Genomic DNA, 27,188 nt, shown 5'->3' on the forward strand with positions numbered 1-27,188 from the left:
CATTTACGGTTAACAAAAAAAGAAAAGGGTGGTAGTTGAGTTTGCAGTACTTTCGAAACAGTGAAAAAAAATATGGAAATTAGAGAGGTTTTAATCTAACGAACTATTAAACGGTGAGGAAGAGATGTTTAAGGTTGTATGGAATGAAGATAAATTAAAGAAAAATACTTTTAAATTTAAGTTATGAGGAGTAAGAGTAGAGAAATGAGTTTTTTCGACTTAAATCTTTTTTGTAATAAGTTTTTCTGTGTTAAAAGAAGTGGTTGAAAAAAAACTTGTAATTAGATTGATGTTTCAAAGTCTTAGATAACTGTGAAGAAAAAATAAAATTCCTTGAAAATAGCGTTTAAATATTTAATGAATTTTTGAATTCAAAAGAAACTTCACTAACTTTTCAGATATTGATATGATTATTATTAGCAATTTGTGTTCTTATCAGAATGCATTAGATGGATTTTACCGTTCCATACAGACAAATCGGAATTTGGTGTTCATATTTTTGAGACTGTATCTTTCGAAGTAATTCCTATAAACGTCATTTATCTTTGATGAATTTAAGTACATGCTCCAAAAAGATCCCCAATATGTATAGCAGAAAAGAACTATAAAAAACCAAAATCGTATATTTCCAACTGAGAATTTGAAACCAAGATAGTTTAAGATGGTTTTCCACAGGGAAGTGTCCTAGGACCTTATTAGGTTTTCAAGTCACTCCTTATGCTTAACTGTGAACGGCCTTAACGTAATTTAGTCTATGTTTGGTTTTAAAACAGACTATCGAATTGAGTGTCATCAAGGCACTTAAAGAAACGAGTAAGTGATTCATTTGTATACAAAGTTATGAACTACCTTACCATCATGTCATTTATGGTTGGCTCAAAAACAGTTCTAACGCATTAAATATCGGCAAGGCAGTTTAACAGACGAGTAAGTGGTCGCTTTTTGTGCTGAACTGTGCACTTCCTTTCTAAGAAGGTTATGAATGGAAAGTCGTTAGGGCAGTTTTATAGAATATATTTCAAACAAACATCTGTTCAAAAAGTAGTTAACTTGCAACTTTTGGTATCGCGATAAGTATACAAATTCCTGGAAAGAATTTTGATAATTTAGTTGCTTGAAGTCTTAAACGATCTACAATCGACTTGAGCTGTTGTATTCTGCTTCTTAAAAAAAAGAACTCTAGCGAGTTACACTTCTTTCTAGAACTACAAATCATTGTTTAGAATATGTGAGCTATACTTCAACAAAACCTGTTTCCGTGTTGTTAGTCGGCAAAAATGGAAAGAACCTGAAATATCTAATTAGGGTCTAGTGACCTACACTCTTAACAATATGAATTTACAAGAATGAGGAAACAAAATAAAACATTTCGGTTAGTTTTCCAAAAAAAAAAGCTATAGCCAAGATTTTTGAAACACTGTACCCATTATCACAAAATTTGTTTATAGCCTTTTCACACCAAGCCAAAAACGCGGTTTTTGCGAAAAACCCCAAAAACCTATATCAAAAACACAAGTTTTTCCATACATTTTTCATAAACCACAAGTTTTCGTAAAACACAAGTTTTTGATTAAACTCGTCAAAACCTGAAAATGAAAACATTCAACTCCAAACGAAATAATTAAACAAACCTTTTGAGAAATTCAGCAACAATTCAGCACACAAAAAAAAAAGAACTGACAGCAGACAAAAAAAAAGAACTGACAGGCAAAGATAACTAGTTGTTTTACAAATGCGGTTTGTTAATTTTTTTTGATAATATAAATCAAATTCGTTTTTTTATTTCTTTCATTAATTACAGAAAATGGCATAGCACAAAAAAAAAACAAAAAAAAAAAAAAATGATGTGGGGGACCAAAGATGAGGAGTTCCTGTTGGAACTTTGTCTAAAGAATTTGAGAGGCGGCCAATTTATTATTCTCTCTATATTAAAATGAAACTACATAATTTAACGACCAAATAAATAAAATTGTATTTAAATTGTCAGAGTTTATTTTATTTGATCAATTTTGTGAGCTAAAGCTGTTACTCAAGTTGTTACAACAAAAATAAATAAATCCCACTGAAAACTTGACATTTGGATGTCAAAACATTATAAACGTCAAACAAAAACCTGTAAACTTGTGGTGTGAACGCTTTTCAGGTTTTTGAAAACTTTTTGCCATAAACCGCGTTTTTGGGTTTGGTGTGAAAAGGCTATTAGCTTTCTTAGTTTTATGTTTTCATTTATCACCCACATTTCACACCCCTTGTTATTTCACAAAAGCTTTACTTCATTCTCACTTTGAAACTTCCCCCAAAACTGTTTCCAACCCATCGTTTAATTTCTATTTTACTTTTTTGTCTCTCTATAGAGAACAGATCGCATTGTCTCATCCTTATTCTATCACAAAATAAACGACGCGACGTACGAAAAATTGCTTTCGGATAAGTAAGAGATTTAATTTAACATTTATTGTATTAGGTTTTTATGTGCCAAGTTAAACCACATCCACAACCTAAAGCTACAAGAGATATCGTCACTTCTGGCCTCCGCAACAACAAAACTATGTCGTTGTAGTCGTCCTTGTAGTTTTACACTCCTTGACGTACACTATACACGTACATTTATGTACGTGCAAAAATGTACTATTTTCTATCCCGGATATAAATCTTATTTCGACGACGACAATGTCCACGAACATAGGGATGGATGGGGCGATATCATCCAGGCACTAGATCTACATTGAAAAGTGTCGCATGAGAAGAAGAGAAAAAAAAAAAGATGAAGAAGTCTGTATTCTTCGCTGGTTAAAGATGCGGTAGTAAATTCCTTTCTCGTCGTCATCGTGGTGTGTACATAAACATTTTTCCTCCAAGAAGTATTAGTTTTGTTCCGTTATTTTTTCTGTATTATTTTTTTTTTTTTCTTCTTTGTGTCTATCCACTTTGTTCGACAATTTATTTATTTTTTGTTCCACAAACTTTAACTATGCACATATTGCCCTCTTACTTCGTCTTGCTTTTTTTTTTGTACTATAGTACTCTTTGTTTCCGGAAGGATACACATGTCTTATCTAAGCTTTTCATGCTTCGTAAGTTCTTCCCGAAAAAACTTGTAGAACCCAGCACGGTGTCATTTTTATGCTATGTACACTGGGGAGAAAAACTGTTCAAATGTTATGAAAAAAACTTTAAGTCTTCAAGAATTTAAGTTCTCTCTTTAGACGGGAACGCTTTAAGGAAATTTAATACAAAAAAAAAGTGGCCGACAATTTTCTACCGAATCCAAAGTGACATAGGCAAATTTTCAGAATTAAAGAAGTTTGCGCAAAAATGCTCCAATGCAAGTTCTTTTTTTTTCAACTCAACGTGATTTTCTTTAAGTGTACATTTCACTAAGCGTTCAAATTCCGATATCCCCTGCGATGTCAGTCCTTTCAAAAAAAATTTTCCTGAAAAAGGAAACCTTGGTGATTTTTTTTTGTCAAAAAAGAACAAGGAAAATCAATAAAATATCAACAATGTAGGTACTTTACAATCCACTAAAGCAACCATTAATCCCCACCCCCACTAAGTCCCCACCCCCACTAAGTCTCATACAACATTTAATTATATTAATTTGTTAATTGCATGTAGAATGTTAAAGATATTTATATAATTAACCACACGCGGTGTTTTAGAACAAGATTGTCGGCAGCCTTGTGGTTGGTGGTGGCAGTGCACAGCGGTGGTGATGGTGGTGCCGGTTGACGGTCCCTATATCACCACATAGCCGCACCAATCATGCCACACCGTTGCACACTGCATGCCACCAGAATCTACCACACCAAACATCCAATATATGTAAGTATATTCAACTAAGCTATGCAAGCTGTAAATTCTTGTTTAATCGTTCATTAAAATAAATTATCTAGCTGAGAATAATATAGTGATGGGCAAAGTAGATACATTTTTTGTGTTTTCACATTTTTTTTCCTGTGTTTTCGTTTCTTTATTCTTTTGAATTATTTAAGAATCTGTGCAGTGAACAGAGAGTAATTTGTGGAAATTAATTGTATAAAGTGGCCTCTTGGATACGGTTTGTGTTGGATGGTGGTAGGGCATGGTTGCCAAATGTCATTCGAAAATTTATATATATTTTTTTTTTTAAGAAATTTTATATCTAGACTGGGTCATGTAAAAATTAAGCACGTATAAACTTAATTTCTAAGCGTATATAAGTTGGTTTTAGAGAACAGGTGTACTAAAGTTGTAAGCGCTTATAAAACATTAACATATAATGAATATGTTTCTCTCTTCCGACTGCCAATGACAGCTGTCATTTCTTGGTGTCTTTAAAACGAGTGCTTACAAAGACATACACGCTTAGAAAAGTATAAAAGCTAACTATGGACTGATTTATTCTTATTTTCAATTGATTAAACCTCTGTTCTAAATTTTTGACCCCGAATTGATTGCTAAAGAAAACTCATCACAGTTGGTAATCATGGTTGGAGTTGAAAGAATAGGTAGATAGAGGTAGGTAGTACACAACAAAAAAGCTAAAAGAGTGATAAATTTGTAAATGAAACCACACAACCACAAGCCAGTTAATCTATCTTTTCGATAAAATTTGTAGTTTGTTTTCGTTGTGTCTGGTTCTAGTTTTTGTTGTTGTTGTTATTTTATGTTTGCAAGATGTGACACTCTCTAGGTGAATTTATGTTCCAAATACCTAAGCTGGTTAAATTCCTGGAATTAGTTGGTTTTTTTTTTTTTGTCTTTCTGTTTTGTTATTGTCCCCCCAAAAGAAGATATATTTCTATCAGAGATTATTTACTACTTTGTTTGAGGGTTAAAAAAGTAGCAATTTTAAGAGATCTTATTACGATTGCTAAGAAATCAGGTTAAGGTGACAATTAATTCTTGTTAGAAGTTTATTTTGGAGAAGACTTAATTGGATCTAATAACCAAAAAGATTTTATATCTCTAATACAAATAAGAGAGGTTAAATATAAGATTAAGACTTTTGACTTCTGGATTATGTTTAACAAAAAACAAAAAGGATTGTAAAGAATCAAAATAAGTACCTAGACAGGGGAAATTTTAAAGAAATATGGAGATGATTTCTATTAAGAACTTAGAAGTTTTATAAGAGTTTTATAGAAGTTTTTTTTTTTAAGTGGATTTTTACCTTATTCCTTAACTGTTTTTTAAACCCTTGCATTGTTTGTTTCTTCAAAAATAGAACTTCGAATGATACTTAAAGCTTCTCAAAAAATAATACATGAAAGGTAAGCGAGATAATGTAACTTCTGAAAAAGTTTTTTGTGACAAGGTACCGTTTCGAGGCTATTGTCAAAAATGTCAGAACAAAAGATTTTCTCCGACAGTACGCTAGGCATGAGAGCATTTCTATCGTTAAAAAATGCTTCAACATAAAGAACGAAAAAAATTAACGATAGTCTTCTTAACGATATGTGTCTGAATTCGCTCCACGTGGACAAGAACTTATAATATGTGCTGATTTGATACGAAGTCATCTACAATGGTTTAAACCAGTTAAATTTCCGAGAAAGTTGTACTATTTTAACGGTGAAACTCTTTTACCCAGCGATGGGACTTTATAAACCTACATTGTCTTAGCTAGTTGTAGTCGTTAAACTAAATTGATCGCTAAAAACACATCCACTTTAGGCAAATGTCCTTTTTCTTGCTGAATAGCTTACAAAAGTCCCTTTCTTGACAAAAAAGATTGAAATACCTTAAATTTTACCAGCATTAAACATGCATATGTACATGATGTGTATTGTATGTTTCACTTTAATCGTCAACCTTCCCCTCTTTAATCAATGCAAATTGCTTCTTCCCTTAAGGACTCTGTATATGCAATGATATAGGAAGGTATTGAAATCGACCGCACTATAGCATATTACATCTCTTACTGTCCAAGTCCAAGTGAGTAATAGACTAATGGCACACAATTGGACACATTGTTTTCTAATGCACTACCCATTTTCTATGGCAAATAACGAAATACAAAAAAAAAAATAATCATGTAGGTATTCAAATAGTCTTCTAACCACTTTTGTAGACTTTTCCATCATCCTATCATGAACCCCATCGTTTTTTTGCTTCATTTTTTTTTTAATTCTTTACTTCGTCCTATTTTTTATGGCTCAATAACAAAACAGATTTCTTTGGTCCTTGTGAGGGATTTTTTCTCCATTTTTTTTTTGTAAGTGACCATGCTCGTTGTGTCGTCCAGACTGCCAACAGAAGGAGATATACGATAGCCAAAGAAATTTATTGAGACTTTCTATCCCCCTAAGGGAGTAGGGAATGAAAGTAGAGTCCTTTCCAATTTCAAAAGGACACATAGGACACACACAAAAAAATACATTCTGAACTTAAAAAGAAAAAAAAAAACATACAAAAGTGAGAACCATAAAAAAAAAAGTTCATAGAATTGAGCATCAGCAGGAGTAGCCTCGTATAGAGCGTTGTCAATTTGTTACAATTTATTTTTATTTTCATATTTCCTTCCTCTCAACCCTCCGAAGAAGTCATTCTAAAAAACTCTCCTGCTACTCGTCGACAAAGTCGTAGTCGAAATCGTCCTCCGTCGTCGTCGTCTTCGTCTCCCCCACATTTCTTTTTTTTTTGGTCCTTTGTGCCGAATTAAGAGTATCATAGCCGAAACAGCTTGCAAAAGCAATCGAAGTTTTTATATAATTTTATTTTTTCGTTTTCTATAAAGGACATATACATTTGTAGAGATAGGGAGTAAAAGAAAAATTCTCAAAAACCCACGATGGTCATTTCTGGAATGCCCCAAAGGGGTCCAAGGGACAGTTTAACATTTTTTTGAAGTTTCTCAATATTGGAGATATATAATGTACATTACGTGTGTATGAAAGTAGGTATATCCTTGTTATGTTTGGCTCAGTGGAAAATGGGAAGATATCTCGATAATCGCAGAATCGTTTGGCAAAGGACGATGTGTTTGAGGGTTTTTTTTTTTTTGCTACTTGGCTTTGGGTTTAAATATAGAGCCAAACGCGATATTGGTGTAATAAAATGGTGGTGTTGTATCGATATTTGAGGGATATTTTATGGAGGTTTATAATATTGTGTAGTTGCGCGAAATATACTAGAGGGGGGAATTCAGTGCCAATTGAAGATTTATGGATCGGTCTTATGGTTTTTTTTTTTTTTTAAGTGGGTGTAATCATGATGACACTAAGAATGGGACTGAATTGTACTTTATGTATTTGTTAGATTTTCAATCGGGGTATGTTAAAAATTGTATTGTGACACAATTAATTCAGAGGGAAAATGTTTGAGTTCGTATATTTGAGTCCTTTGACGCGAAGGGTTTCCAAGATTTTTAAGCTTAAACATAGATAACTGATTGAGGCGGAAATGAAGTTCGGAAGTTTTACCAATCAGCACCAACTCATCTCCAGTTCATCGAGTTCAAGGCCGGAGAATAGAGAATGAACGCTGCTGCGTCAAAGCTCGGCAGGGACCTCATCAATACCATAAATGTAATAAAAGGTTTAAGACAAGGCGGCGCACAGTGGGAAAAAAGTGGAAAAAACTCATTGGTGTGAAAGCTGGATTTTTGTATATGTTGGAAGTTTTGCTTACAGTAATTATGTTGTAGAATCAGAATGTGAAAGCATTTCTTTAAAAAAAATTTCTAGATTTAGAAATTTGTATTCAAAGTTGAAAAATTATGAAAACTGATGTAAATACGAGTATTTTTCAAATGGTATAAATCAGTTAAATTTTGACTTTTCAAAAAATTTTTTTTTGTAAATATATTAAAAATAAACAATTTAACAATAACAGTTACAAGTTTAGCGGAAAAAAAAAATTTTTCGATTTTTCATTTTAAGAATACTTATAATTTTCCGGAATTTTGAGTTCAAAAATTGTTTTTACTACTTCCTCTCTTTGCCTCTGTGGGCGGACTCATATCATATGATAGTGTTGAGTCTCAGCAGCATTTGGCACCAAAAATTTCATCCTAGTTCGTCCTAATAAACTTTTTAGAGCAATTTGAAGCTAAGCAAATGTGAAAAACGTATTTTCTAATAAAGCAGATTATAATAAAAAATGGAAAGATTTTTTTAAAAATCATATGTTTTAATATGTATTTTGATCCGATGAATTCAAATCTGACGTTAGTTTGAAAATACCTACATATTAAAAAAAATCGAAAAATACATACAAAATGGACGGTTTTCAACGTTTTGTGCAATTTATTTAAAATTTTATGGGGTTTACGAATATTAGATTCACAGCCGTTTCCTGAATCGAAACTTAAACATTTATGATCTAGATAAACTCTTATGTGGTAGAGAGGAAAGAGTAGAGAATAGGAGCTTATGTTCAACTTAAATTATTTAAGTTTCGTTTCAGCAAATGGCCCTCAGAGCACAAAAAAACTAAAATAAAGATATGACTAAAATTAAAACCTAGAAATTGTTTCTTAAATTTCTTCCTAAGTCTTAAACAATAATTAAGATTGCAAGAAAATATTATTATATGGTAGATATATCATGTCAAACAACTCAAGATATCTCAGGCAGTAAAAAAGATATCGAAAAGATTTAAACAGGTCTTGAAAGAAGGAAATCAGTTATTATATAAACCGTTACTAAATATGTTTAGACAATTTTACTTATATAAAAGAACAAGGTAAGAAATAGTGAAGAAAAAACTTTTTTTGCATTTTCTAACGGTAATATTTCAAAAACAGGAGCTGATTAATTTTTTATGGATTCGAGTTCAAAACATCGAAAACCTTCAGAAAAGCATATTTTGGTTACTGCAAGTCACGTTGTCTTCGTTAAATTTCATACAAAAGTACTAGTTTTCGACTTTTTTCAACTTCAATAGCCATTTTTCACTTTAGTAGGCGTAGCAGTGGGCGGAAATTACTGGTATTGATTTATCTTCTTATTTCCTATTATTCCTAAAAATTTCATTAAAAACGGACCGTTTTTGGACCAGTATTTTAGATTTTACAGAGTTTTTTCCACTCTCCCATATAAGGTTCCCCACTGTGCGGCGCACCGTTGTCCAAAATTACTTTTCCCGTTGCAAAAATCATAACTTTTAAACGCATTAAGATAACTGTAAAATTTTTTTGGGATCTAACGTATGTTAAAGATGAAACAAGTGGATCTGATGATATGGATAACATATTTAATAAATCTTGTCGTTTCCGTGAAATCTAGCATGTATTTGAGTGTCGATATCGCTTGTAATCTTTATCCCTTGCTTCCTTTGCTTCTTCTGAATGTTCCCCTATTGGTTAAATTTGATGGCTTATAAGTTCTCCACCATGGTCCAGAATCTTGTGAAGTGTTGGGGGGGGGGTCAAAAGTTTGTGACTATATTTGGATTTTAAAAGATCTGAAGTGCTTTTAGTATACTCGTTAAATTTATCAATATTTATAGATTCCATAGATAATAATGCATCTGGTGAAACATTTTGCAAAACCTACATTTTTTTATACTTAGCCTTTTGAGCTTTAGCCTCGTTTAACACGTTTTTTTTAAAGATTTCATACGTTGCACAACTCTATTTTTATACTGACTTCATTTGCTTATTTATGCATATTTCTGTAGTAACCACATGTGAATTTTATTTTCATATAAAAAAAAACTCACCTTATCATCGTCTCCTTCACTATCACACTGTAAGTAAAAAAACAAAAGAAAAAATCGATTAAAATTCATTCACAATCACAAATCAATAAAAATGGGCGATATTAATGAAAAAAAAGAAACACACATAATTCCAAAAGGACCTTATCTTATAATGTTGTTTGCGGTTTTATCAAGGACATCATAACAACTCTGATAAAATCATAAGTTTATTTCTAGCACTCATTTATTTATTCCTTGTCTTATCTATTTTTTCTTTATTTTTTTTTTTTTTCTAAAATTAGGGGAGGCATATCCATTTAACCTCTTGATGTTTCAGAAGAAATTGTCTTGAAAAAATATCTTATACCTATCTACCAATAAGTGTGTTGTTGACACACTCTTAATAAAACTAAGGACAAACCAAAAAAAAAAAAAACACACAAAAAACAAAACCAAAAATAAGAAGAATGAACAAAAAAAAAAAAAAAAACAACAGAAAATAAGAAATGAAGCAAAATCAATTGTAATAACCATAATCATAATCGTAACCGTAAAAACTAAAAGGATACGCCTGAGAGAGGACAAATAATGGCATTATATACCAATGGCATACAGCAGAGATATATATCGATATGCACGAGTATACATATATTGCGATATCGATATTCGGCAACAATGACAGAGAGACTATTGCCGTCATCATCAGATAATCTCATTCACAATGCAAACGATTGATTTAAGTACCGAACCGAGTCAAATCGTTATATCAGAGACACACACCAATTCTATAGCTCTTTACAGGGGGTATAGAGTAAATGTTATGGTGACCAGTTTGGCGTTTGTCAAAAATTACATTTCTAGCTTTTGAGTAATTTTATTTTATAAACTTTTCTCGATTATAAAATGGCAACCCTGTGTGGGAGAGATAGATTTTAAAAGGAGATAAAAATGACATTTTGGCACATAACTAACCCAGCTGTCAAAATTCTAAAATTTAGTTTGAGATAGTGAGAAAGAGATGCCTCATTTCGCTATTTCTACGAGTGAGATAGCACCACAGAGACTTATGGTCTTTGGTTCTGTTCGATTACTTTATTTTAAACAAAAAACTGGTATAATCTGTTATAAAAAGTAATCTCGTTCACGATTTCATGAAATGCGAGTGAGAATACAACACAGAAGAGTCAACATGGAGCGAAGGACCGTTGGTATTTGGTTCTGTTCGTTTACTTGATTGTAAACAAAAAAAAACCGGTATACACTGTTATAAAATGTAATCTCGTTCACATTTTCATGAATTGCCAGCGAAAAAACAACACAGATACGTCCAAGTGAGGTGAAGGACTGTTGGTATTTGGTTCTGTTAGTTTACTTTATTTTTAGCAAAAAACTGGTATACACTGTTATAAAATGTAATATCGTACACGATTTCTTTTTAAATTCAGAATATTTTTAGATGATTTCACCAAAATTGCCGACATTTTACAGTTGCATCAATATAGAACAAAATGGAGAAAAAAGAGGAGACAATAATTTTGACAGTTCTACAATTTATTCTATATAAAATGGTCACCTCAAATATACGAGGTAGTGGATAAGGTTTGTCATAGCCGTCAATCGTATCGAATCTACAGCCAGCCGAGAGTGGGCTAATAAAACGTTCAAGAAATGAAACCAAAACAACAGCAACAAAAACAAAAACTGAAAGCAAACAGAAATAAAAGCAAAAATAAAAAAAAAAAAAAAACTGAACGGCTAATAGTTGACTGAACATCAAGAACCCAGTAGAACAGCTATCAGAAAAGTAAAACCGTATGGTTTGGGCCACAAATAAAATGACCGGAAAAATTCAATTGGCCATTTATTCAAATGTGAATGGTTATTCAAGAAAAAGTTTCATTTTCACAAGAGGTTTGCCATTTTGATGAGTTTCTACTGTTTTTTTTTTTTTTTTTTTCATTTTTATTTTTATTGTTTTTACTATTTTGTGAACATATTCGTAAATGAAGGAAGAAAGATAGAAAAAATTCAATATTGTAGTTTGAAGTACTTACGATATATCCTTTGCCGGAACTGCATCTACTGCTTGCCTGTTGATAGGAATAGAAAAAGGGTAAATGTAATTTCAGTAAATTAAAAATGAAAAAAAAATTGAAAAAAAAAAATGAGAGGGAAAAAGTAAACTTACATCACTTAGTCGATCTCTGGAGCTATCCGCATCCCTGGGTGCAACTGAAGATGTTGTTAATCTTTCCGACGCTCTACCACTATCATCAGACGTACCAGCATCTTGAGCGAGTGTAATTGAATTCTAAAAAATGTATAAAAAAAATAAATTAAATATTTGTTTTATTGTTTATTTTGAATATTTTTATTAATTCTGCTTCAAGACTTGTTAACCAAACAAATGACACATAATATGAAACATTTGATCAGTTTTTTTGGCAATTAAACAATGAAAAAGAGAATTCCAATACAATGATAGTTTTTAGAATATGGGTTTTCCCAAAAAAAAATAAACAAACGAAATTAAATGATTTGAGTCAAATGTTTCCGCGTAGTTCTGGGGTGAACAAATAACGTTACCCAACTCAAAGTAAAGGCGGTATTTAAGACAAAGGTCTTTTTTAATCTTTGATATTTAACGTCTTTCTTATGCCAGCTTTGCTGTACAAATACCTAACGATTTATCTGGTTCGTTTTGCCAATTGATTCTGAGGGCTTAAATATCAGCCTTCACAAATTTTCTAGGTTATCGAACTCAGAAAGAACGCAAGGCTATGAGGCAGAAATAACCCAACGAGCATATTAGCTTCTATAAATCAATAGGATCCTTGGAATAGCTTATTTACAGCTTTAAAGAAGCTGTTTTTTTTAGAAATGTATTCACAGTGAATTTTCTTAAAGTCGCCCTTTCGCCGTTTGACTAAGTGCCGGTTTGTTCACAGTCGATTATCTTTTAATCAAGGATTATTCCATACAAAAATCCTTGATTAAAAGATAATCGAGTGTCAACAAACCGGCCCTAAGGCTAGTTAGCATTTTACCTCGGTTTATCTTTATTTACACCATAGATTTCTGTATATCGTCGGCCTCATAAGGAAACCTAGTAACTCCCAAAATCTAAATTTTACAGGAGAGACAACGGGGGAGTAACGTGCTGTGCAAAATTTGAATTTAAGTCTATTTAGAGTTTTCGGAATGACTTCAAATTTTTTTGGGTTGCTCCGCTGACATATTTTCTAAAAAATGGCATTCAAAAGTCAGTTTCGAAAAAAGGTGGAGTTGCGAGGTTTCCTTATGAGAACCCGGCGCATTCGTAAACAATTTTGCGAACCTGGTAAATCAACAAGAAATCCTATCAAATCAACAGGCGAGCTTGGAAAAACAACCAGCGAATCCGGCAAATCAGCGGGCGAACCCGGCAAATCAACGGAGGAATCCGGCAAATAAAGAAGTGAACCTGACAAATCAAAGTGCGGATCCGGCGAATTAACAGGCGAACTGGCAAATCAACGAACGCATCAACTGGCGAATCCGGTAAACGGAGGAATCCGGTAAATCAAGAAGCGAACCTGGCAAATCAAAGAGCAGATTCGGCAAATTAATAGCGAACTTGGAAAAACAGCCAATGAATCCGGTATATCAACAGGCGAACCTGACAGGTCAATGGCCAGACCCGATAAATCAACGAGGCGAACGTGAAAAATCCGCAGGCGAACCAGGCAAATCCGTGCGTGAACCAGGCAAACAAGCTAACTTGGAAAATTAACAAGCGAACCTGGCAAATCAACAGGCGAACGGGGAAAATCAGCAGGTCAACCTTCCAAATCAAAGGACGAATTTGGCAAAAGAATATTGGTCATTGGGGTTCTCTTTTTCTTCACGGATTTTTTTTTGCTGATGAATTTCTTATCGTTTTTGAAAACCTAAATAGACTAAATGTTCTAGTATAAAGAAGATCCATCCTATAAATCAAGTGGCTGAACAAAAGTTTATCCATTTTTTGCGTCGTCGATTACTTCGTTTTTGTATTGCAATTTACGTTGATGAAGTCATCTTTCGATTCTAAGTAAATACCTGGAATAATTCTATTGAATTCAAATGAAAATCTGGAAACACAATAACAGAGCATAAATTTAAACTCCCAGAGAGAATAAGTCGCCAAATTATTAAACCAACCACATGATCATCATCTTTATCCCATCTGTCCCCTTTAAAACAATACAATACTGCTATGAAAATAATAATCTTCCCAATTCCATTATTGCATTACCTGAATAATTGAGAACCTTTAATCAAATAAAAACCAGATCTAAATTTCACATTAACTAATGAGTGTATTATACACTCTTGTACCATATTGGAAGGTACACAGTTGTTGTACAACATAACAATACACTCCCCTTCGGTCTTCTTCGATTTTATTCTATAAGTTACCCTACTACTATTTCGGGAGAGATTTGTATCAGCAAATAATTCCTTTAATGAAATTGTTAACAATATAATGCATTTGCCGTAACAACAACAACAGCAATACAAATTGCCACAAGAGAGAATCCCAGAATCCCCCATAGTTCCGCATATTGAAATAATTTCCCAAGTACACACACGAACAAGAATAATAAATATCCTTTTGCTGGGTGAATAACAATTCACAAGACCAACAACGACGACGACGACGACTGTGACTGTGACTACGACGACGATGGTTCCAACAAACTCCGACATGGGTAATAATAATACGAATTCCACAATTGAACCAATCGTGCACATCCGGCTGCACGAACTCTCCAGAAGCAACACCATCATCCTTCCTCTTTGTCGTCTTCATAGTCGTCTTCTATATAACAAATCCAATCCGAGAAACAACATATTAACCCAAAACCTTACAACTGGGACTCTCGAGAGGAGAGCAACACCGTCGGGGAAACAGAGCTAAGAGGCAAGGATTGAATTGAGTAGGTAAACGATAGGATGTAGCAAGAAACCTTATTCAATAAACATTATGACCCAAGACGATGAAGCAGCAGCATCAACAGAAGACGACGACGAAGAAGCACTCTCAGCAGTGTATATCTCCGTATCTGACCAGGTGGAAACTCGTTTTAATGCCACATAATGTGCTCTCCTCTGGAAAAGTATCTTTTATGCCAACCATCACTGGGATTTTAATAGCTTGACATAATGTACTTATCAAAAGGCTAAGTGCGCGTCACATTAATCCGTCTCAGCTTAATCATAACTTTATCAAGTCTCTGTGATGTGTGTGTGGGAGAGAGGTGGATAGTGGTGATGTGCTGAATGAGGCAAGGGACCTGGTCTCGTCGAGCTGGATGGTGGTGTGCTGAATGAGGCGAGGGACCTGGTCTCGCCGGGCTGTCTATACTGACTGCTACTGATTTTGTGCCATGGGAATGACCTTTAATGCGGTTAAATGTGGCGCAAGAGAAAAATAAATTACGTCTTATATACGTCACACACAGCAGCAACCTTTAGTCCTTTCATTCTACATGATGTCTGGTTCCTGATCCAAACACCAACCAGCAAAATAACGACAAGGAAAATGATTGCTCCTTACTTATTAATGATGGTCCTTTGCTTGCAACCCCATCATCACAAGCAGCAAAAGGACTGTGAAAGTTCATGCTCCCAAGGAGCATGTTGAACACCAAATCCAATTGATTAGAGAGAAGATCGAAAGCGGCATCAATGGCAGCATCAAAAAGCATCTGCACTTTTCGTGTGTGCCGACATCGACACCGTCGTCGTTGACTTCGTCACCATGCTGCATGCCGTTGCCACCACCATACCATATCACCGTGTTGTCGTCGCTGTCGAAGATGACGATGCCATGTAACCAGATAGGATATCTTTACTGCTGCTGGCTCCTAAGTATGCATCAGTACATGGAAGCATGCAAAAGGAACAGCTTTCCTCCAACACACGATGATGTTGATGATGATGACAGCGGCAAAGAAGAAGGAAAAAAGAAAAAAAAATATCCCGTGGCATCCATCCCTGCTGAGGAGCAAGCTCCAACCAGTACCACTTTGTAAGTCATGCCATTTGGGATTCGCTCGTGTGTTCAGAGTGCGCACGCCTGAACTGCAAAATCTTAATGGCCGAATTGACCCACAGCAAGCTGCAGATGAGGGGTTCTCTCCATACACACGTTCCGTGTGTCTCCTTCAACCATCAGCAGCAGCCAGCACAGTTTGATAATGGCTCAACAGGAGAAGAGAGAGAGAAAACAGATCAGAACACACAGAATGGCGGGAGAAGAATACAGAACACAAACAACAGATGAGAGCCCTAAGAAGACAACAAAAACATACGGACTCACACACATCCATACATCCAGACGACGCATACTCAGTTAAATTTCATACAACAACAAAGACTGGTTGCTGATACACTGCTGCCATCTCTGAGTTGTTGCACACAATCTTTGTGCTAAACTTCACAAAACCGACAACGAGTTGTTGTGCGATGCAAAGAAGCAAAAAAGCTCTTTTTCAGTTTTGACAGAAAGTTTTTCCATGATATGTCACTTTTATACGAGTATCCACACACAAAAGTTGAGTTAGGTTATGGTGGGCTTTAATGGAAAAAGTCATTTAAAATGCCAACTTGTTACCATGATTTAGTTTATAGATAATCGTTGGATTGAATGGTTGTTTAAGTTGGTTGATTAAATTTAATTAAATTCAATTATTTTGTAACACAAAGTGAAGTGTTATAATTTGATATTTTATTTGATTAAAACAAGTCATATCGTAATATCCGTATTGATTTGATTTGAGTGACATTTCCAAAGTTCGAAATTGGAGTGTTGGAATGTCAAACTTTTTAGAAAAATATCGAATTGAAATTTTTTTTGTTGTCTGGCAGATAGTGTGCATAGTTTGAAGCACTTGAAAAACTGTGTATTTCCGATAAGGTTTTACGGTTATCGAAAATATTTTTTTTCTACTTCCTTTGCACTGATTCGCTAATTGACTGTCACCTGATAAGAATCAAAAGTAATCAGATTTAGATTTTCCCATTTTTATTCGAGAAATTTTACGTTTTGAATGGTTGCGTGGTGAAATTTTAACAAATTATGATCTCTACGATTTTTCTTCAGCCAGTCAGTCAAAAAAATATGGTGACTATGTAAATTTACGGTATAACACAGCTCAAATAATGTAAGCAAGGAACGAAATTTGTCTCTGACGTAAAAATGCCATCAAAATATTGTCCATACGAATCATGTCATGCAATTGTCTACAAAAAATGCTGTCAACGCATTGACGGCGAATTGACAGTGTGAAGATACTATTTTTGTTTGACGTCTGAAAGTCAACAAGTTAAGCCTAGCTAAACTCCGATTATGAACTCCACAAAAGGAATAATTAAAGTTTACTTGACAGGTGATTGGCTCTCTCAACCGAAATGAAGAAATGGACCTAGGCATGACAGGATTACTTTTGGAAGTTTTCTTTGAAAACTTAGGTGAAAATGCTCCAATATGATATGAAAAATCCTACATGAAAGTAGCCTTATGCCAGCGTTGAACCCGAGTTAAGCCCATGACAACGTACATGTTTTTTAGTCAATTTTGATGAAAACGGCCAATCAGAGTTTTCTCATCGAACTAACTGAGTTAACGAAAGCATATATTTGACATTTTGTAGCATAAAATGTACTAGATTATTTTATTATTAGTAGTTTAACTCCAATGGAAGGCGGTTAATGTCAATAGCCGCATTCCTTTGAAGATGTTACGACTATTCATGAATAGATGATTATTAGATCAAGTACTATAACACATGACTTTCTACTCGAATGGAAAGAATGTGTGGTAGTACTAGATTTCTATTCATAAGTAGGCTACCAACTCCAAGTAAAGGAGTTAATGAAACTGAAATGTAGTAGAAGAACTCTAGAACTTCTAGATGTTTCTAGACGATTTGTAGATAAAAGTAAAACATTATGGTTTTCATAAGCAGATGAGTTCTTTGTACCTTCTGAATTTAAACATAAATACAAAATGCATGCCAACAGTTAACGCATTTTCGTGTACATTCATAGTTCTCAACGTAAATAAAAATCCATACATTTTAGTACTGTATAGTACTAAAAGACTGAATTACTACAATTTTTTTGTACCAATTATAATTCGAAGGTATTAATTCATAATCAAAATCATAAACGAAACAATCCTCTGAACCATGAAATGTCAATTTAAACAAAATGACAGTTAGTTAAACGTACGTCCAATTAGTTCTGTTTGATTGTTTTAATTTGTATCGTCTGTAAAATTTGTCGATTTGTTTATTCGATTCAGTAGACCTTTATTTATTTTTCATACAATAAGCGAACTAATTTCGTATAAAAGTGGCGGAAATCATCTCATTTTAAAATGTTTATCTGTTAAATGGGAATGACATAATTAGGAAACAATTTTAATAATAAGTGAGGAGTTAATCAATTTGTCACAAATAATGTAGTAGATTTCTTATTTTGTATGTATTATTGATACCCCTTGAGATGTGAAAGAACTCATGGGCAATTTATTGATTCTTTTCAGTGGATATATTCATTTTATGCCCGTTTAGTCAAGAAGTGTATAAGGAGCTTATATAAACAATTGTACTAGATCATGGTTTACATCAATGAGTGCCTTGTCACTTCAATTGAAAGATGAAATGAAATTTTTAAAAACTCTTGTGTGTCTCCCAAATATTTAATAAAGAAATATATGCCAATGGTTAAGTTAGACCAAAATAATATAATCATCTGTTTACAGAATGTACTAGAATTCCCCAGGCTTACATCATCAAATGCTTCTTTTAATAACTTTATCAATTTAAAATGACTTCCTCCACCTACCTCAATCAAATTATTGGAAACAGAGAAACAAAAGATTGAACATACAATAACAACATCATCATCAAATTGAAGTGATGTCTCCCGTGAGGAAAAAAATGAAAAGAAAATCAAAATTTCCAATACCACTCGTCGCCGCATCATAAAACCAAACCAAACCAAAGTAGCTCTTCGAAGAGGAAAAACATTTTTCCACTCCATTTAGCCATCTTTGGCATCAATCAATGATGACAGCTAAAGAAAATAACCAGACAAATGACGATATAGTAGTAGAAGACAGACTAAAAGACCAAAATGGATGTCCACCCGCGCCCGGCCATCCGTTTGTTCCTATAGCGATGGATAGTAGCTCTATACAAGCGTTGGGATTTCAACGCTGCTGTCGAGCTTAGAGGAGCTCGCTAACCTTATGGCGAGAAAAAATCTCAACAAAACACTGCACAGCACAAGCAGCAAAAGCAGAACAGAGAGAAAACATGATGAAAAATCATCGCATTTAACGCTTGAAGTCGCAGAGCTATATAGAAGTCGCCTCATACTCCATAACCCACCATCGCATCGTCCAGGAGGGATACAGGAGTGGCAAGAATAGAGAATAGATGGGAATGGTGGTGTAGGTGGTGTGGGCGGGAAATTGCCATTAATATGCTTGTTTCTGTTTCGAACTGAATAATAAACAAACAACCACAGAGTAGCAAGAGCACCATCACCACATCACCCTGCTAAAGCCACACAAGGCTATGAAAACAGCACAAACAAAAAAAAAAAGAGGAAAACATAATAAAAATCCCAAAGAAACAAAAAAAAAGTATATCTTTACTTTTTTTATGACTCTGTTGGGGAAATCAAATTAAATGGGATTTTGTGTGGTTGAGGATATAAATATCGTGCGATACTTTATGGCGGGAAAATATTGGCCAATAACTTTGCTACTTTTCTGTGATCTGATATATCTACTACTCTGCTCTCCTGCTGATTAAGCTCGCTGTGCTGGATTGCTGAGTCTTTAGATAGAAAATTCTGTGTTGGTTGATGATGTTGATGTTTGATGCTGCTGCTTCACAATGCAATCGAGCGCGCATGGAGGTTTATTTGACTTTCGTTTGAAGGAATTTTTTTTTGTTGTTTTATTTGTTTAATACAACACACATTTTGCTTGCTCTTTGTGTGTGGAATTGTGAATTAAGTTAATTTATTAGGTTTTTTTTTTTTTTGTTTTAGACCCGGAAAAGTAAATCGATTTAAGATTTACGACTTGAAATAATTTATTTTCATATAGAAGATTGAATAGATAGAAAAAAAGATTGTTTTGTGTTTTGATGTTTTGAGAGCTAAAAGAAGAGGTGTAGAATGATTTGATGTGTTTTGTTTGATGTTTTACTAGATGTTATGAAATTGAGGATTGAATAATGTGATCGAGGGTGGTAATTTTTATTGTTCGAGAGGTTTAACTTTTGTAGAAAGAGATCGATCTATCATTAGTAAACATCATAAAATGATAATTTATGTGATTTTTATCGTTTTGGAGCTGTTGGCAAAAGTTTTTGGAATATCAAGCATTATAACAAAATTTGATGCCGCTAAGATTTTATGGCAAATGATATCTTTTTCAAGTGTAGAGAACCACTGGAAAAGTGTTAAGAGACTATCTGGCATGCTACCCCAGCTTGGTGAATTTAATAAGCTGACAAAAACAAAACCTGTGGTTGATGAAAAATGCAGGCGGGTGCTTGGATTCAATGAGGAGGGCTTTAAGCTAATCAGAAACCAGTTCGTGAACATCGACAAAAAATAATGGAACACCGAGATCCAAGGAAGTCCTCAATTACGTAGTTGTCAGTGCGATGGACTGCCGAAGGTTCTGTGTTCAGATCCAGTCTTGAGTTTTAGTCAAGGGTACCCACTTTTTCTTGCGAGGAATTGACAAAGGTCCCTAGAGTATAACAGTTAAAGAACTCACCAATGGCTCTGGTGAGGCTGTCATGATAGCTGAGGCTCTCTTCAGCTGGATCGGTCTTTATCAGTGTGATTTAAGAAGAGGAAAGTCAACAAAATCTCAAAGAACTAATACATGAACTCAGACATGGCAGTCATACAGGCTGGGGCTGTTTTAACCTGACAATAGAAATGGCTGGGAATGAAGCTGTATAATAATAAAGCTCAATGGAAAAGCTTAGTAGCAGAGAACCGAATTTCCAAAGCGCCAAAGTAAGATCGCGCTGCAAAATCAATTTTTTTTTTCAACTCAGCTGTGCTGAACTGGTTGCTATTCTGCAGAAACTTTAAGAGCACTTTGAAGATTTTTCAGCTGTCGCTACTGAATGTTTAGGATTTTAAAGGTTGCCATTTGAAAATAATCAAAAGTTAACCGGGTGATTGAACCATAGGCGAAATTGAATGACAGCTGTCAAAATACTGGTTCTGTGCTGATAACCATGTGGATATAAATTTTTATAAGTTTAAATGCCCAATAGTAAAATAGTAAGACATAGTTCACTAATAAAAACTCTCAGTACCGAATCCAAATGTGGTGAATTTCTATTTGTGACGTTTGTGGGGGAAAACGAATATGTCATTGTTTTTAAACTAAGTTTATAATAGTATCGATATAAAAGATGGAAATTCACCAGTTTGGTGAATAACTAAAGACAGGTGAAATATTGTAACCTGGCGAATATTGTGAAATTATTTTTGTTTTCCTTTGAATTGACAGTTAAGAATGAATCGTTTTTATAACATACGTGTCACCCCAGTGCATTAAAATTTTTGAAATTTCTATGTATTTGTCTTATTCACCTCTCAACTGTCAAAATATCAAACAATTAGTCAAATGACTCTAGTAAAGCTTTGGAAATTTATTTCGTTTTAAAACTGACATGTGCCAACTGTCATTTGTATGTCCATAAGTAAATTTCATCCAACAATTTCAAACTAATTTATATATATTTTTTAGTAGACGTGTACTTGGTTTTCCTTCTGTGATGACAGCTGACATCTCAATTGAAATCCAATAATTTCCACACAAGAACTATGTGCAAGGAACCTACATTTTTAATTTTTTTTTTATAAAATTCAAACTTGAGGTCAAACCTCCAAACAAGGTTATGTGTTCGATTTTTTTTATATATTTGTCTTCAATAAAAAATACAAAAAATAAAACAAATCTAAATTTCTGACTTGATTTTACCCGAATTAACTTATCACAATTCACAATATGTCGCGTCGTCGTCAAAAGCAATACGTCAATATGCCTGCCACTCAAGTGTGATAAATTCCCCATTGGCATACTAATGTTTTTATCGTCGTCGGGTTTGTTTTAAATGAGACACAACGCTTTCTCATATTATAACCAATTCCATACAGAAACAAAACCAACAACAACAAAAAAAAACCTGCCTGAATTAAATGAACTTGTCAGTAAAATAAAAAAAAAAATTAAAAGAAAACATCAAAACAAAAAAAAAACATATTTCAATTAATTCATGATATAACATCATAAGAATTCTATTTGATTTAACTTTAACTCAAAAATAAATTTAAAAAAAAAAGATACACAAGAGAATATTATTTTATTTGAAATTTGCAACAAGTCGATGACAGCTCAGCCCCCACGTTTAATTGAGTAATTTTTTTTTTTTTTGTTTCTTTTGGTTAATTTTAAATTTGCAAATTCTCACCACACAAGAAATAAAAATATAAAAAAAAAGTAATATATTTTTGGCGGATGTGTATTGCCGATGCCAAAAAAAAACAAGACTAATTTTATTACCTAGCATTTAGTGGTTGTAAATTTTAACGACTTTGAAAAAGTTTTACGATTCTCTCTTTCTTTTATTTCTAAGAACTAAGTGGGCGAGGCAAAAGCGTGAGTTAACTTTTAAACACAAATTTGTGGTAAAAAGATTATAGCTATGAGTTTGAGTATATGCCATAGATGGGAATGAATTAGTGGGTGATTTTGATGGTAGTTTTAAACATGAAGTTAATTGATTTATTTATTTTAATAAGATAAGCAAAAATGTGTGATCAGAAAGGATGATGTGGTGAATTTTGGTTTGGTCTTGATTGTGTATTTATTGTTTTATATTTGAACTTGTATTGATTTAAAGAAATATTTTTGGAAAGTTTGACGTGTGAAATGTTTAAATTAATACATTTTTTTTCATCATAAAATAAGTATTAAAATTTTGCAAGGTGTGGTGAATATTTTATTTTATTTTGACGAGGGTGTGTCTACATAATTATAAGATCATACTATCTATCTAGAAATTCTATAGAAATGATAATAAGTGGAATAGAACAAAACTATTTTCATTCAAAATAAGGTTGTGATTGTTAAATGTCATGAAGTGTGGTGAGTTTTTGAATTGTGTTCCCAGTAAAGGAAATAAGCCATTGTAAGGTTTACCCAAAAATGGAAAAGCTTTGTAAAATCAATTCAAAGGCTTGCAATCAACAACAATTTTTTAAAAAAGTGGAAAAGAGAAAATTTGGTTAATTTCTCTATTTTTAATGGCAGTTCATAGGTTTAAGTTGAGTATGAGTTTGGTCAGTGCCTTCGTGATAGTCAGAGACATCTCTGCAAAATATAGGACTGGGATGATAAAAGTCTTGTACCTATAGAATACTTTCGAAATTTCAACTTTACCCAGTGCTCTAATTCAGTTACTCGCTCTGTTAGGAATAAGAATCAGAAGCGCAACTTCGGAAGTGCAGAGATTTGTTGTTAAGCCGTACTGCACGAATGTTAAATTACTCCCTTAACACCCACTGCAAAATCAAAATTTGAGTATTTGAGGTTGAGAGTAATTGAATGAGTTTGCACGTGGATAAATTATAAAATGCTTAAACTCTCTTAAAATAAAATCTAAAGCTTAAAGTTTTGTAAGAAACTGCAAGTGATTAGAAACTTGATTTTTCAACTTTCAAATGAAGTCCCTTTGGCAATAAAATCCTCATGTTATTTTCCAGTTAAAATGAACTTCTTTGAAGTCATGAAATTAAAACCTTACCCAAACATTCTTCCGTATGCTACTCATCAAGTACAAGACTAAGCAAATAATGTGTATTTAAAAAAAAAATTTTAAAAATACCACACACAACACAAAACTCACCTCACCCTTTCTTCCCTCTCTCAATATGAAGAGAGAAGCTATAAGTTGTTAAATAATAATTTTCGGCAAAAACTTTTAATGATATAATCTTCTCATTTGGAAAACTTTCTTGTAATCCACCCTTTTATAATAATAAAATGAGGTATGTCGTATTTATGTACATTTTATATTGAAGAAAATATGCCGACGACAAGGACGAGACGACAACGAAAACAACAACAACAACAACAACTGGTCTGGGAATAAGGGAATGTAAGTTCATGTTCATGCCTCTTTTCTCTATTCCCACTTAAGGAGAGGTTAGTAGAGGAGGAGAAAAATAGAATAAACTTCTTGAAAATAAAAAAGGAAAATACTTATTATACTCGTCGTCGTCGTATAGAAAAGCAAAAGTACCTACTTTAGGATGTGAGTTTTGTGAAAAAGTTTTTCATGATTGTAGAAATCTGAGAAGAGTTACTTTAGAGTTTGTGTTTTCTTTTTTTTTAAAAAAGCCCCATAGGTATATACGAGGAATTAGGGAAAATGCTACTTTTTTACTTGTGTGTCTTGTTGCTGTTGTAGTAAGATTGGAAATAAATTAATTAAAATAGTTCAATTTACTGTCTCTGTCTCTTGGGTTCTGACAATAAATTGAACATTTTGAAATTTAGAAAAGATGATAGTTCTTAATAAGTTTATGAGAAGATTGGGAAAAGTTGAAATTGCTAATAATTTTATTAGTTTGGAGATTTGAGGTGAATAAAATATAGTTTGAAAGGAGTTTTGAAGATGATGGATATATACCTAAGATTGTTTTGAAGTAGGTAACCTATATATTAATAAACTTTATCCAAGAAACTAAGTTTATGGTCAAGTAATAGACAAATTATAAATTTAGTAAATTCACCTCTATAGGAAGTGTTTTAGGAGCATTATAGTTATTATGGTAGTGAAATTATGAGTTTATCCCTAATAAAATATTTTTCAAGGTATAAATTGTCTTAATTTCGGGTGAAAAATGTGTTTATAGCTGGCGGTAAACAATGCTTAAAGAATGTGTTTGTGTAGCTACCACTATTTTCTTTGTTAAAAATGTTTGTTTTTGAATGTTTTCATTCAAATCAAATAAAATACCTTAGCCGTTGGTCACCTTAAGTAAGTAAAAATAATGAAAACATTATGAACCACAAAGGTATTTAAATTCCTTTAAACGATGCTGGTTGGATCAAAATTTAATGAGCTCCCTCATCGAACGTCATCGTTAATCAGTCAATAACAGGAAGAATTATATTTGGAAGAAGCACAAAACTGGATGATATTTCGTTGGCATAACAGGGTGTCCAAAAATAAAATTCAGAAAACAAGAACAAGTGTTGGAGACAAAACGGAACCTTGCGGTACACCAGCATAATTGACCAACAACAAGCAGTTCAAGTTTCGAATTTGTTCAATCACCAGATTGGAATCTCTATGTTGTCATTTTGTTTTAAATTAACAGTTCTGCATGTTTTTAACATTTTAAAACCTTTTTTTTGGGTCAAAAGTCAAAATACAGAGATTAAGTTAAATCCATCTAGTTTTTCGTCACCTTTTAAAATCGTTTTAATGTTTTTTTTTGTGTTGTTTGTAACTTTATAAAAACTGTTCATCCTGTTATTATCCGGTATTAAAAAAGTTGCAAAAATCTAACATCTCCATGTCAAAGTTTTATAAACCCTCACTCTCTACCATACTTTTTTTGATATGGATTTGCTCTTTCAAAGTTTTAAATCCTTCCAACAGAAAAAAAAACGGAAGGACATGGATACGAAATAAATAAAAAAAATAAATATTTATATCTATGTTTGAACCTCTAGGCATTTTGATACCAACAAAATAAAACCCTGCTCCGTGTAGACAGAAATCAAATTTAAAAGCTTTCATCTATCATACCTTTTTTTCATTCATCCTCTCAAAAAAAAAAAAAAAATATCCAAAAAGATACAAGATACGAATGAAAAAAAGGATGAACAAAAAAAAAAAGAAAGATATAAAATCATTCTAACAACATGCCTAACAAATTTTGTAGGCATTTCTGTTGACATATTTTTTCCCTTCAAGTTGTGCATCTCTCATTCACTAAATACACATAAAATCACTGATATCTTGTCGTATATTTTTGTATCACTTCTCACATTTTTCATCACATATCGTCCGTCGTCATCATCGGCGGGAGTCACTCTCTAGTCCGTCTGTCGTCGTTGTCGTTATATCTACCGTTGCCGCCGCCGGCCACCACCAGCCTTCTTGCCATAGCTATCAGGCATCATTTCACACCATATATCACACATGGAACGTGCCTCTCAGATTTTGCTTCTACATTTTGCTGTGCTACTGCCAACCAGCACCATACTCTTCTTTGGGCTACGTGAAACACGTTTTCTCATATAAAATGTGGAAAATCTGTTTTGGGCCGTTTTAAACTTACCCCTTTATAGCCTCCTCTTAGTTGTATGCTGTGCCAAAACCGTATAACGTACCGTGTACCATATCAACTCACATCACATCACATCACTGCATGCATCCATCATTCATCTCCGAGAATCTCTCGGATGCACATTTTAGCATATTATTGTGCGCTTCTGCACGGCTAATACATTTAACATGGCAGCATGAGTTTTTGGGTATTCGTTGTCGTCATCGTCATCGTTTGTTGGAGTCGTAGGTGAAGTGTGTCGTGTTGTGTGTCGTGCCACCCTGTTATCGACCGAATTGTACGATTTTATGTAGAGGGTTACACGAAAATAATGTGTTTCCGTATTTTCTCCCATCCAACAGAGAGCTCCCTCTTTTTATATTTTTTTGGGTGCTACACGAGGAGTAGGTACATACATATACACAGAGATAAAATCGTCCTCGGCTTCTTGATGGTTAAGGCACGTGTAAACGAGATGTGTACGGGGTTAAAATCTGCTGTTAGGTTACCCATCACCTCTTCTGCCATTCGATGACGGCGGTAATGGTGCATAATTAGGGTGACCATTTTTAATTTGCATCCCATTTAGTTAACGCCTAACTTCTCGTTAAATGAAAAATGGATTTTTTGAGTACGGAGCACTCTAAACGGAACTGTTCGAAACCCAAGTACGAAGTACTGATAAAGGAGTATATTAATCTTAAAGGAGTAAGAAGTGCGCTCAGCACTCTTAAACAGAGCACTATTCCTAGAGTACTGAGTACACAAAGTACTGAGTACACAGTGAATCAGTGACTCAGTACACAGAGTGATAGAGTACAAATTACATAGAGTACGGAGTATACAGAGTACTGAACAGCCAGGGTACTGAGTTTCGAAATAACTGAGTGTCCATATTAGTGCGTACCCAGAGAATTGAGTACACTGAGTACTGAAGAAAGAGTACACCGAGTACTTAGCACACAGAGTGCTGAGTATACCAAGTATGGAGTACACAGAGTACTGAATAAACTTAGGAACTCCCGACAACTTTAAGTTGAACATCTGATCTCTCTTTTTGAATAGCATTTCTATTAGTTGGTATGGTCACCTTTTTGAAACCTGAGGATGCATCTGCCTTTTGTTAAAATGGTTCA

The 27,188-nt window shown here is 33.7% G+C and overlaps 1 protein-coding gene across 7 annotated transcripts in view; it reads right to left on the minus strand.

Annotated features, from left to right (window-relative positions):
* Positions 1-27,188, minus strand: part of LOC129910012 (homeobox protein 5) — a 242,130-nt gene that overhangs the window by 168,437 nt on the left and 46,505 nt on the right. For all 7 annotated transcript variants that reach the window (XM_055987238.1, XM_055987241.1, XM_055987240.1 and 4 more), the window contains exons 4-6: positions 11,816-11,938; positions 11,682-11,717; positions 9,649-9,675 (exon numbers count right to left, since the gene is read on the minus strand). In XM_055987238.1, coding sequence (XP_055843213.1) covers positions 9,649-9,675; positions 11,682-11,717; positions 11,816-11,938 — 186 coding nt within the window. The remainder of the gene's footprint in view (positions 1-9,648; positions 9,676-11,681; positions 11,718-11,815; positions 11,939-27,188) is intronic.

This window comes from Episyrphus balteatus, chromosome 2 (genome assembly GCF_945859705.1).
Source record: "Episyrphus balteatus chromosome 2, idEpiBalt1.1, whole genome shotgun sequence".
NCBI lineage: Eukaryota > Metazoa > Arthropoda > Insecta > Diptera > Syrphidae > Episyrphus > Episyrphus balteatus.